General features: G+C 46.1%; 2 protein-coding genes across 3 annotated transcripts; one reads left to right on the top strand and one right to left on the bottom strand.

Annotated features, from left to right (window-relative positions):
* Positions 1 to 444: 444 nt before the first annotated feature.
* On the top strand, positions 445 to 11,220 carry rtf2 (replication termination factor 2). 2 transcript variants are annotated; one of them, XM_086117733.1, is made up of 9 exons: positions 445 to 616; positions 881 to 975; positions 1,465 to 1,558; positions 1,642 to 1,781; positions 2,231 to 2,309; positions 8,329 to 8,439; positions 8,883 to 8,937; positions 10,592 to 10,657; positions 10,793 to 11,220. In XM_086117733.1, exons 1-9 carry the CDS (start codon positions 548 to 550, stop codon positions 10,993 to 10,995), a joined length of 912 nt encoding a protein of 303 aa, XP_085973859.1. In that variant the 5' UTR covers positions 445 to 547; the 3' UTR covers positions 10,996 to 11,220. The 2 variants fall into 2 exon arrangements, with proteins under 2 accessions (XP_085973859.1, XP_085973860.1); XM_086117734.1 differs by lacking the exon at positions 10,592 to 10,657.
* Positions 2,834 to 7,635, bottom strand: gcnt7 (glucosaminyl (N-acetyl) transferase family member 7). Its single transcript, XM_086117732.1, has 5 exons — positions 7,395 to 7,635; positions 5,413 to 5,647; positions 4,560 to 5,292; positions 3,747 to 3,842; positions 2,834 to 3,289 (listed from the first exon to the last, which is right to left on the bottom strand). Exons 1-5 carry the CDS (start codon positions 7,436 to 7,438, stop codon positions 3,063 to 3,065), a joined length of 1,335 nt encoding a protein of 444 aa, XP_085973858.1. The 5' UTR covers positions 7,439 to 7,635; the 3' UTR covers positions 2,834 to 3,062.
* Positions 11,221 to 12,245: the final 1,025 nt, after the last annotated feature.

The raw sequence follows: 12,245 nt of genomic DNA, 5'->3' as shown, positions 1-12,245 counted from the left end.
CATTGATAAGGGGATCATCTTACCTGGATGCTGATCATTTAAAAAAAATCATATTGGAAGAAAAAAGGCAAATCACGGATGGTCCGCAATTTTTATTAAAAATGCCACTCTACTCGCATTATGAAGAAAAAAATTTGATTGCCATGAGTGCAATGTCATAGCTTTGTACCAATTTGTTTGATGATTTTGGTTATTATCAAGAACACCTTTGGAAAATGCCTCGATCAACTCCTGAATTCAACTTTTATGAGCTCCTTTTTTTAGTCATAAACACATTGGTCCAAACAAATGTACCTTTGGTTGTATTCGGCATTTAAAATCAACAGGAAACAGAGCGGGCTGTCGGACTTGGTATTCTGGTCCACGCAATTAACCAGTAGGTGGCGGAAATGCACCATTTCGTTATTTACCAACGGCCCAAGAAATGATAAGAAGAAGAAGAAGGAGCCGGATATCTGTTTCAATTCAGGAAGTGTCCCAGTTTATTGTTTTTCCCGATTTGACATTTTCGACGACATATTTCAGATTTCTCCACTCTCCTTCCAAAATGGGATGTGATGGTGGAACTATTCCTAAAAGACACGAGTTGGTGAAAGGTCCCAAGAAAGTCGAGAAGGTTGGCTCCGCGTCTTCTTTTTAACCACTCGCTTACGTATACTGTACAAACATTGCCAGGTTGCTAACTGCTAGTTAGCTAGTGCCGAACGTCAACATGCTTTTTGCCGTTGCTGTCATATCGGAAGCAATTGACGTACTTGGCTTAATTTTTGGTTTGTTTGTCTTTCGTAGTGTGATTTAGGCGTCATCATCAGCCGGATTTGAGCGCGTCCATTCAATGTGTTGTGTGACTATTGAAAGTGGTCTTCCAACTCCCCCGCAGGTTGACAAAAATGCAGAGTTGGCCGCCAAATGGAAGCACTGTGCCCTAAGTCAGGAGAAACTCAGACGTCCAATCGTTTCCTGCGAACTGGGAAGGTCAGTGATGTCCTCGTATTTGTTCATCAATACGGAGTGTTTTCACAATACCAAATGCCAGATTGTTGGCTGTTGATGCTGTCCCTGTGTTAAGGTACAGCATCACCTCGATACCAATCCTGAAACCATATACCACTGCAAAAACCTCCATTACCACCGAAAACTATGGAATGAAAGATGACAAAAGATAGAACTTAACATTCTTAATTTTATTCATTCCAAATTATATTGAGCAGTGGAGGATATTTAAATACATACATTACAACTACAGTATATCATTTACTACTTGTTATTCTGTCGTATAGCCTGCATCCGTCTTTCTATTTTCTGTCGCCTGCTTACATACAGAATAATCCAAGGATGCACCGGCCAATGAGGTGTCATAATGATCATTGTTTAACAAAAAAACAAAAAAACCCACACACACAACTACAGCACTAAAAAGTGCACATTGAGTCCACTTAAGACAAAGTGATTGTATTTTTGTAGGCTTTACAACAAAGATGCTGTCATTGAGTACCTTCTGGATAAATCTGCTGAGAGGCCCAACACTGATGCTGTAACGCACATCCGCGGAACCAAGGTATGTTTAGGCTTTGTCTAGTTCCTCATTTGCTGAGCTTTACTACCCCTTTTTGGGATCCTTTTGTACATCTCTTTCTGCAGGACATCAGAGAACTTAACCTGACCGATAACCCAGAGTGGGGGGGAGAGAGAAGGAACACGAAAGGAGACAGATACGAGGACATCCACTGTGGAATGTTTATTTGCCCCGTTGTTGGACTCGAGATGAACGGCAAGCACAGGTAAGGAAAACGATCTGAAGTCGGATTCACGGTTACATGCTTCAAGTCCGATCTGTGGCACAAGTGGAAGATACGTGATGGCAGTGCAAAGAGAAAACAAAGCAGGGACTTGTATCTCAGTCGACTAGCCTCTTCCATCATGTTGAGCGTCTGCCAATGTGAGGGCGACTTAAACGCGTAGATTGGCTATTCGTTGACGTGAGCTTTGCGTCATCAAAATACACCCATCGAAGATTTACAGCATCTACACCGAGTCTGCTCAAACAACACAAACGCGTAAAATTCATCATTTTCAGTATTGTCATCATTTACTTCCGTTGGCATTGCCTGGTGTTGATGCTTCTTGGTTTTATTACATGCAATTTGCGTCTGCATCGCAGCGTCTCACTTGAAATGGAAATGGCGGGATGAACGGCATCTAAATTTGCCAATATTGTTTGTGTTGTCAGGTTCTGTTACCTGCGCACGTGTGGTTGTGTCTTCTCTGACCGCGCCCTCAAGGAAGTCAAGACAGAAATCTGCCACAAGGTAAATGCAATTTCTCCTTTGTAGCGGATGACGTTTTGCAATTTAGAATATGCGTTAAAAACCAAAACACCCATCAAACAGAAATGTATACGCATCCAGCATTTGCAGCAACACGCACCATTTGGTCAGATGCTTTACTGGATTCGAATGCATTCTTAAGCATAACTGCGTAGGTTTAAGCTTCGACTCTTTCAGAACAAGGCCATGAATTTATGAATTTTATATGTATATACACACACACACACACACACACACACACACATAGACACCGAAGTGACGCGCACACACAATGGAAGCCGTTTTGCAGTGAAAGAGCAGCTGTTGGTGATATGTGAGCTTTGTTCCCAAACTGGAAAGAAAGTACGCCCGATGGCTTAAGAGCAAATAAACGTGTGTTTACTCTCACGCGAAAGACAGGGTCGCAACACTGCTGCTTGAAACCACTTTTGCATTCCTCCCTAAATTGTTTCGCACACGCATCAGCTAACCTGTGTCTTTAAAGAACGTCGCCTATGAGCCAGTGCTAAATGTTAACTAGCAGCGTTTATTAGCAAAATGAGTGTTGTCAAGTACAACTTTATTGTCAAATGTGCTGTATGTGAAATATAGTCCGCTTTCGAAGCAGGCAACCTTCCAATTTCACAAAAGCACACTGAACAAGAAGTTCCCTGAAACCATCACAAGCAATGTACAAGGCAAATGAGCGCATCACCCCTTCAGTTCCTGCGTTTGTCACCCCCTGGGGACAGCGTCTCACGCCGCGATGTCACGGTGACTGTCGCTCGGTGTGGCCAGCAGCCATGACGACTCGATGGGAACGCTGGCGTTGCTCAGCAACATGTTCCTGTGCCACTGCTCCAGACAGTCCAGTGCCTCTGGCAGGAAGTCGTTCTCAAACTTGTTGGCGAACATGTGGTTGGTCCTGATGAGCCACGGCAGGTCCTTGACTCCGTAGATGCAGATTGAGCGCACATAACGACCTGGAAAAGAAGAGGAGGCGTTTTTGCTTTAATGCAGATCAAATCGACTACACTGGGAGCTTGCGATACGACTGACCCGTCCCATGAGAGTTTTCAGACCCGGGAATAATTTTTGGGGTATTCGTAATGCGCGCCAAAAAATGTGGGATGCAAGCCCTGTATTGTGGTAATGAGCTCAGCTCAACTCGCATCTCAACAAGTGGCATTTTGACACATGATATCGATATATTTTCTTTCGCGACTATATGACGATATATGACAATACTCTCAGGAGTGTTTTCTTGAACCTACGCAGAAAAGCAGACCGAGTAGTTGTGAGAGCTTTTTATTTGTATGTCTGTATTAATACTGCCCCCAGTTGGCCATGTCCTTTTTCCGTGATAGCAGACAAGTCAGTTTCAAGAAACGAATCCGCCCAAAATAGAACCCCCCCCCCAAATGTCATTTTGTACATTACCGTTGCAGCCGTCGTGCGTCTTTCCTATTTGATCCTCCCACTTGATAGCCCGGATGCCTCCTTCCCAGCCACCATCCATGTTGCTGCCTGGTGCCTCTTTTAGATGGAACAGAGAACCGGGCAGAGTGGGTCAGATTGTTGTGTCGCCTTGCGGAAGCTGAACATATCTCATCACCGTGACACCGAACTTTAGGTCGCCTTTGAATTGGATGACTCTTACAATAGTTACTAGAGAAATCGAGGAGAGGGCATTGAAACACACAGCGATATGGGTCACAATGTTTTGATCCAATTTGTGACTGAACCAAAGCCAAGAGAGTCGTTTTTTCGGTTAGCGGCGGCGCACTGAAAGGGACGTGCCGGAAATGACTGCCTGGAAGTGATGATCCGAAAGGGTGCTTGAACATTTCTATGCTGTCACGGGCATCACCGCCCTCTGTGAGAGAAGCCGCAACTGCAACGTGGCCCGCGACGAAAATGAGTTTGACACCGCTGGCCTCTGTCAATCTCAAAAGTGTTGCAATGCAGAGTTCTAGGCTAGCAACCGAAGCCGCTCACTGCAGCTTTTAAGTCTTATGTTTGCATTGCATGAACTAAACGTTATATCGCTCAACTATGGGCACGACAGTTGGCTGGTGGGAAGCATGTCTGCTTCGCAGTTCTGCGGTTTGAATCACAACACACCTTAATAAAAAGGGATAAATAAAGCCATCCCATGAAGTTTCTGGGCCAACTTCAATTTATCACTTGGTGTTGTATGTCATCGCCCTCCACTAATCCGTACTCGGATATCTGATACGCATTCTCGTTTACCTCTGACGTGGTTGAGCGTCACCCAGTAGTGCTCATCTGGACTGTACGTGTCTCTGGACCACTCCAGTAGGTCACGGGCTTTGGGGCTCTCAAGAACAAAGTTGACAAAACCTCTCGTGAGTGCGTAGTAGGCGGACCCAAAGTATATTTGGAGGTTGTGAGGAGGCGGGTCTTTGTTCCCTCCGATGACCGCGACGCGCGAACCGATCTCCCTGTATCGGAAATTTGTCCGTCTTCGAAAATGCGCCGGCTGCTTAATCCCCGGCGTCATGTTCCTGTCCCGCCACTCCTTACTCTGCAAATGGCGCACCAATTCCAGGTTGCTCTTGAGCGGGAAGTCCTGCCCGCACAGATTGAGCACCTTCCTCCAGCCGACCTCGGACGCGGCCAAATCCGCCATGCAGTTCAAGTCCGCCTTCAGGCGCGAGAAGCCAGCGTAGGTGACTGTCTCGCTGCGGCTGGACAGGAAGACGTTTTTAAAACAGCCCACTAGATTCTGCACGGCCGCCCGATACTCCTGTGGCGCCTTTGCATCCACGTGAATGCAGTAGATGTTTTGGGGCGCGTAAATGGCCCGCAGCAGCCGTACCAAAAGTTCCAGCTCTTTGTGAACGGTCAAGATGAAGGCCAGTGGATACTCCTCCTCCTCGTGGCTCAGAGCTCTTGTGACGAAGTGAAGGTCTCGCGTCAGACTTGAGCACTGAAGCTTCTTGTTCATAATGTACCTTTGCAGCTGTCGAGAGGGCAAACACGCAATACTCAACAGAGGAACGGGACGAGAACTCGGATAACATTTGATGTCGTAAGAAACCTCCAAGTATCAATTAGCTGAGAGATCACAGTCGTCCCGTACCTGGCAGTCAAGCCTGTGCCATTTTATCCATGCGTCGGCGTCAGGAAGAGCATCTCGACACTGGTTAGAGAAGGGGCGGCACGGCGTTAGCATCGGGGCGGGCGACTCCGTCAAGTGGAGAACCCAAAAGATGCTGCCGCTCATCACAAGGCACAGCAAGAAGCTGCATTTGAGCCAGCCAAACTGGCACACGATAGACCTTGTTTTCATCTTGACTGCGCCGTTGCCACAGAAACTGCAAAGCCAAATTGGAACAAGCCTTGTGAGTGCTCTCGAAGAAGGTCAAGTATGTAGGACAGTGGGGTGTCGGCAAATGAGAGGTGCCGTTTTTCACCTTTGTGACTTTGTACGCGATCTCTCGCTCTCTTTTCCTGACGGGACCTAAACGCGAGCAGACTTGCTCGAAAGAGATGTTTCGGGAGAGAGAGAGAGTGTCGTTCTACGCAGTGAGTGTACTCAGAGGCTTGAACGTTCTGCACGTTGAGTTTAAAGTCACTTTCTTTCAACGTCGAGCGTTGTTCCCGGCTAACCTAGCCGTTTGCTTCTTTACATCCGGGATTTTGCCGACCGTGTAACGTCATCGGCGCCTCACTCGACGTTCTTCTGGATGTGAATAATGTCTCACGGTACGTGGGATTACATTTACCTGACATATTTACTGCAGTTTATTTCCGACGCTGATGTGCTGTCGGCCCATTTCAGACCAGTCTTTTGCGGAGTTTCTGATCGAGGACAGCGCTCGAATTAGCGTGCCTTCTGCGGAGTGGATTCCATTGCGGTGCCCTGAATTCCGAAAGTGCGGGAAAAGCGGTACAGTGGTGGTGGCGAGCCAACCGAAAGAAAATATCTTCCGTAATCAACTGTTTTTGAAACCTCAAACCGTTTTGTTAAGCGCTTTGTTACAGCTGCTGCTGTTGTGAAAGCACTATACAAATCAGGATGGTATTGTATGGTCAGTGAATTGGTAATGTTTAAAGGAGTGAATTGCGAAGGCAAGAATTGATAGGAACACGTTGTGTTTGTTTGTGGAATTCACAATTGAAAGAGAAAAGACAAAATATTCACACCGGTTTTGAGAAAAGTGATCACCAATCTTAGTTTTACTGTTTGGTGCTTTCTACCATCTTTGTTCCTGATTTACTGCTTTACTATTGTATATGTTAATTGCTCCATGTACTTTGTACTCCAGCACTTTGTATGCAGCGATGGCTGTTTGAAAGTGCTCTCTAAATACAGTTGAATTGAGTTTAAGGGAAGGAAACACATTATATTTACACATTATGCACTTGTGTGTGTGTTTTTAAAGATGTTCCACATACGAGTGAAGTGTGTCTGGTGCCCATATTTAGTCATGCTGTACAACTTTCCCATACCCGCAGCGAAACCTTGTGGAGATGCACAGAGCACCAGTTGATGAAAGCTAAGAATCGGTTCAGAAGAAACCAAAGTTCCGATGCCACACCATACATTTCGGTACCGCCCTTCCGATGATATAAATATGTTGTGAATCCCTTGTATCTTTGCACTTGTGACCACCGCACATTTGTCTGTAACTAATTGGTGCCCGGACGATATTCTGCCAATAAAAGCTTACCAGCCTGTATTTGCATAGCCAACATCCTCACCGTCCGAAATTAACAAACACGCGGCGGAAAAGAAAGGCCATCCCTCCTCCAACACTAGCCAATCATTTAAATGCCACACTGCAACTTCAAATACAAATGCCATGCCAAGTCAAACAATACAAGTTGATATGAATGAATTTCATCCTGTTTGGGCTTCCATTCCCATAAGAGCGGGCAGTAATTTGACATACTCCGAGGGACTTATTTGCAAGTCAAAGTCCGAGCACAATGCCTACCGGGCAAGCGTTTGGTGTCAATAAAACAATCTCACATGTCATGGACTCTTTTTTTTTTTTTTTCTCTTCAGTTTGAAATGCATTGTAAATACACATTGCAAGAATGTGGGGAAAATGTTACCTCAGACAGGACAGCTGACTTTCCTCATCACCAAGGCAACTCATGAGTCGTCCATTCAGGGTTAAAAAAAAAAAAAAAGACAAATCTGAAGCAGCAGTCGCTCTAGTCGACTGCTAGCTGCGATGATTAACAGTGGGATTTACATGAGCTCACGCACTTGTCTGCCCCCACCCGCGAGATCAAGATAATAGTCCCTGCTTGGTTACCGACGCCCGACACACACCGACACCTTGCGCGTACACACTCGCACACAATCCTTTCATCCAATCATCCCACACATGGTCGCCTACTCACGACTTTCCATTTCCCCGCCCCCCCCCCCCCCCCCCGTCAGATGTTGGTTTTCCGTTTAGTTCAAGTTCGAGGCGCCTGTGTCCTCAGTCCCGCTGCATCTCCGCTTCGGAGGTCGCTGCCAATCCGTTGATGACGGCCGCACCGGTCTGTCTGTCTGCGACCCGGAGTTTGTTTGGTGCTTGCTCAGCTTCTGACATGATCCCTCCTGTGTTGCGCAGAGCACATGGCAACAGTTGACACCCAGCGGGCCCGTGTTCCTGGGACACAATAGAAACCGGCCCTGCCCTCCCACCGGTTACTCTGAGCTGCCATATTTGTGTTGGACGACGGATTTGTCTTGCCGTCTTCTGAGCCAGACCGCATTCTAACACTTATCAGTTCGGCGCATGTAATGTTGCACTTCCCGGACCTGCGTTTGTTCTATTGTATCTCTGGCGGGGTTTTGAAGATAAAACAAAAGGATGCGGAATTATTTGGCAAGTGCCGCTGCGCTTTTCTGGATGTTTTCAGCAACGTGTTGCGCTTGGTTTCATGCACACGGTTTACAATAAGATATCCTTCGGTGGAATTTGTGTGTCGACTGTCTGATGTTGGTGTAACGCGGTCTGTGTCTGTCCTGTGCCCTTTGTGTGGGATTCAGTGCGGCGACCCCTTTCAGAGTGCGGACATCGTCGTGCTCAATGGGACAAAGGAGGAGGTGGAAAAGCTGAGGGAGAACATGGAGGAGAGGCGAGCCAAAGCCAAAACTAAGGTGACCTCCGCATCACATCCAGAAACAAAGCACAATTGGCTTACACACATGACACAGTGCTCGCCTACACAAGACACCGTTAGCTTATTCAAAGTACTTCTTCCTTTTGGCCGCAGATTTTTTTTTGTTGGTAACTTTTTAATTTCCAGTGGGGCAGCCAGGTCCGAGCATGACCGAAGTTTGCGGTTGGAATTGTCAACAGTAAAACCACGGGGGGCCAGTAAAATAGGTGGAGGGCATTTCTGTCCAACTTGAATGAAGTTTGTTTCTTCTTAAGAGATAAAACCAGCCATAGCAATAATGCAAAGCCAATCGTTATCTGACGGGATAATCGGTAGAATTCCTTGTTGTAAAAATATTTGATAGTGTACAGTACTAAAATGTATACTGTCTGTAGTCTGGTTGCTAATGAATGCATTTTGTGTGTGTGTGTTTTGTAATAGAAATCAAAGAAGAGCAAAGCTGCTGAAAGTGTGTCCACTCCATCACAGTCAAAAGGTTTGTGTGAAGCAAACAGCCCAGGCTACATTTTCACCCCGTTTGTCTTAAAAAAAAAAAAAAAAAAGAAAGAAATAGGCCGGGGGGAGGGGAGTTGACAAATCTGACAAAGACAGTGAGAAATGGTGTACAAACAAACCGCTTTTTAACATCCTTGTCAGTAGTAGTCTCCCGAGCCGAGCACTCTCCCCCGCCCACGTGAAGACGCATATTGGGCTTTCGATGAAGTATAAGTCCGATGCCTGCGGTTGAGCCTTCATACTGCAGACATGTCGCATACCTGTCCCATTTATAAACACATACGGAACAAAAGAGGCCCGGGTTGGAATTGGAAAAAAAAAAAAGAAATCAAATTTGTACTTTTCACACTGCGCAAAAAAAAAAAAATCTGCCCAATGCCCAAATTTGCAAAACAAAGCCGCAAACAATTTTCTATGCTCATTTGGGGTTGGCTTTTGACGGGCCATTACATTGATGTATTCAAATGCCTTTCAACAAACTGACCGCACCCTGACCTAAAACCTCGCTCATCATTTCCGCATCAATATCAATACTGCGCTTGCTCGTCGTTATTGGCCAAGTATGTAAAAACGCACAGGCAATTTGTCTGCAGGAGCTTGAGCCGTGCTAGTTTTACAATAGCGAGCAAAACGAACAGATCAGGTAAGAAGATAAAGAGAGTAGTATTTGAGTTCAGAGGCCTCGCGGCTCCTCCGCGCCGCCGCTGTGGTTTCCTGTTTGGCTCTCGGCTGCCAAACACCTGCAGTTTATTTGCTTAGCTCCAATCACAAAGAGAGTTTCAGTGGAACGAGGCCACGTGTTCGCCGTTTCCTCTTCCTGCAGGCGTATGGCTTCTTTTTAGCTTACGCTACTCTTGACCTTTTTTTAATTGTGGCTTTAGCAACACATCAGATTGAATGCAGACCCTACATGTCTGTATAAAAGACTTGAATACATTTATCAGCTGTTTATTTATTTTTTTCACACCAAAAAATACTTTTCCTGCTTATTTGCGCATCTTTTTGGCAGGTTCTGGCTCGGAACAGGATGCTTGTTTTTCAGGATTTTTCCAAGTATGGAGGCAGGTGGCCACAATGGTACTTGCGCATCACAATAAGGAACGTTTTGTGTTGGTGGAGGTCCGAGCTCAACTGAGTGCTCACTTCTGTTATTATTTCTCATCCCTCATTATCTCTTATCGCTCCCGTGACTATTGACTCTGCTTTGTATTGCGTCGTGCATCACGGCTCAGCTTCCGAATGTCACATGACCAAACTCCGAAAAGAGGTTTGCCGTGATTGGTCGTTACCCTCAGCCCTGAGCTATTATGACGTCAGTTTCAAATGACGGAGATGGAGAAAAACGTGTGCATTTGGCTTCTTAATTCATAAGAAAATCAGACATAGTTAAGGAGCCCTTCCCGTTTGCGTCTATTTTTTAACATTAGTGCCAGTAAACAAACATCTTGAAAGAAGAACAAATGACTTTTTGTCAAACGGCGCGTGTTAAGTTCACTGCCACCACTGAGCAGTAAATCATCAAATCACAGCTCGTATTTCAAAACCCGCAAGCCCGGCTCACCCCTCGTCTCAAGGTGCCGCTGTTTGAAGAAGAAGAAGAAGAAACATTTGTTGTGTTTCTTTACATTCTGCAGATGAAACACAAATGGACGAGGTGCAAAAGTGCTCTCTGGAAAATGGAGGCGAAAGCAGCCAATCAGGTAGCGACGTGTGACATTTCAACCTGTTCTATTGGCTCTATCCGATTCAAAATCCATATTTTTGGTTCCTCTGCAGCATCTCATCACTATTTATTTATTTATTTGGATTTTTGGGGCCTTTCTTCTCCCACACAGATCAGGCGGGCGGCTCGGGAGCCTCGCGCCTCTCTAGCGCCGTCAATGGCGGTGGGCCTTCGTCGGTCGCCTGCAAGCGATCCATCCAAGAGATGGAGGAGAAGTCGGAAGCTTTCAAGTCCATCTTCACCACTCACAGCTCCGCCAAGCGCACCAAAGACCAAACCTCCAATTGGGTCACCCACACGCCATACCACTTCTAGCTCTCACACACACGGACGCGACCTTCGCTGGCACCTGTGCGGCTGCACGTCAACTCGGTCCGAGCATGTTGCCCGGCACCTCCGTGTTTTTTGTTGACAGTTTTCATGGATCCCCAGGCTGCTCACACATGAATCCCTTCCTCCGCCTCCCATCCAGATGCTTTGAGAATTATGCAAGGAGTGTTTTGCTTTCTTCTGCTTTCCTCAGTAACAGCATTGACCAAGCTTCAGTGGGCTTTTTTTCCCCCTCTACAGCACATACATGATATTACTTAGTGTTCGCTCACCTGTCTTGACTCGCGTATCGATCTGAAAACATGTACTTTTTGGAGTAAACTAAAGGGAAAAAAACCTGCTGAATTGTGTGTATCCAATATGTAACACCCTGTTTATGGACTACCGTGGAGCTCTGTGTACTCAGCATGCGTGGTTTCACCAATTTGCAGGTTTTTCGGCTTTTTCAAAGGGGAAAAAAAAATTTAATGTCTCTCTCCCTCTCTCTAAATAGATCAAATTTCCTCTCAGATCATGGCCATTAATTATACACCGATTTTTGCTATTCTGTGTCAGGTGCCACAAACGTGGGTAGCAGCCAAGCACCACATGGGTCATTGTGTTTTTCTAGGATGCCGTCAAAGGGGTCACGTCCGATGATGTCAAGTCACTGTGCGAGTGTGAGCTCACCAAGACGCTTCTTTCCCATGACCTTTGTGAAAAGCCTTCCCGGACGACTTTTCGCTGGAAAGGGTCCCATTAAACGACCCCAATGGATTCGGAAAGAAGTGTCACTTTGTGTGCAAGTCACGGCAGGTGAGCAAACGCTTTCAGATCACCTCATCTTTCACAACATGGTCACCGATATTTCCAATGCCAGCGGCCCCACGTGCGACCTTTTCGCTCGGGATTTTCTTGTGTACCATCCTTAAACAGGGTGACGCGTCGTTTGTGTTGGTGCGTTTTGTTGCTCTACTGGGTAGTTTGTGGCCCATGAATAAAATTGTTTGATTTGCAACCGCAATAGCATATTCTGCTTATTAATAAATGAATTCTTTTTTTTTTTACGGCCCTCATGATGAAATTTGTACTGGACGGTGAAATCCGTTGAGCGCTAACTCGCAATGTGCAAATGCAACCACAAGAGGTCAGCAGAGGCTTGTTTTTAGTCTGTAGTTGCCGCACTGTCCTTGGTGGAAAAAAATAGGTCCCCCTCAATCCATCCCATCCATCTCATTATCCGAAACGTTTATCCC

This window comes from Hippocampus guttulatus, chromosome 8 (genome assembly GCF_054856545.1).
Source record: "Hippocampus guttulatus isolate MCC_2025c chromosome 8, RoL_Hgut_1.0, whole genome shotgun sequence".
NCBI classification, from domain to species: domain Eukaryota; kingdom Metazoa; phylum Chordata; class Actinopteri; order Syngnathiformes; family Syngnathidae; genus Hippocampus; species Hippocampus guttulatus.
The sequence above is the reverse complement of the archived record's forward strand: the minus strand, read 5'-3'. Positions and strand labels throughout refer to the sequence as shown.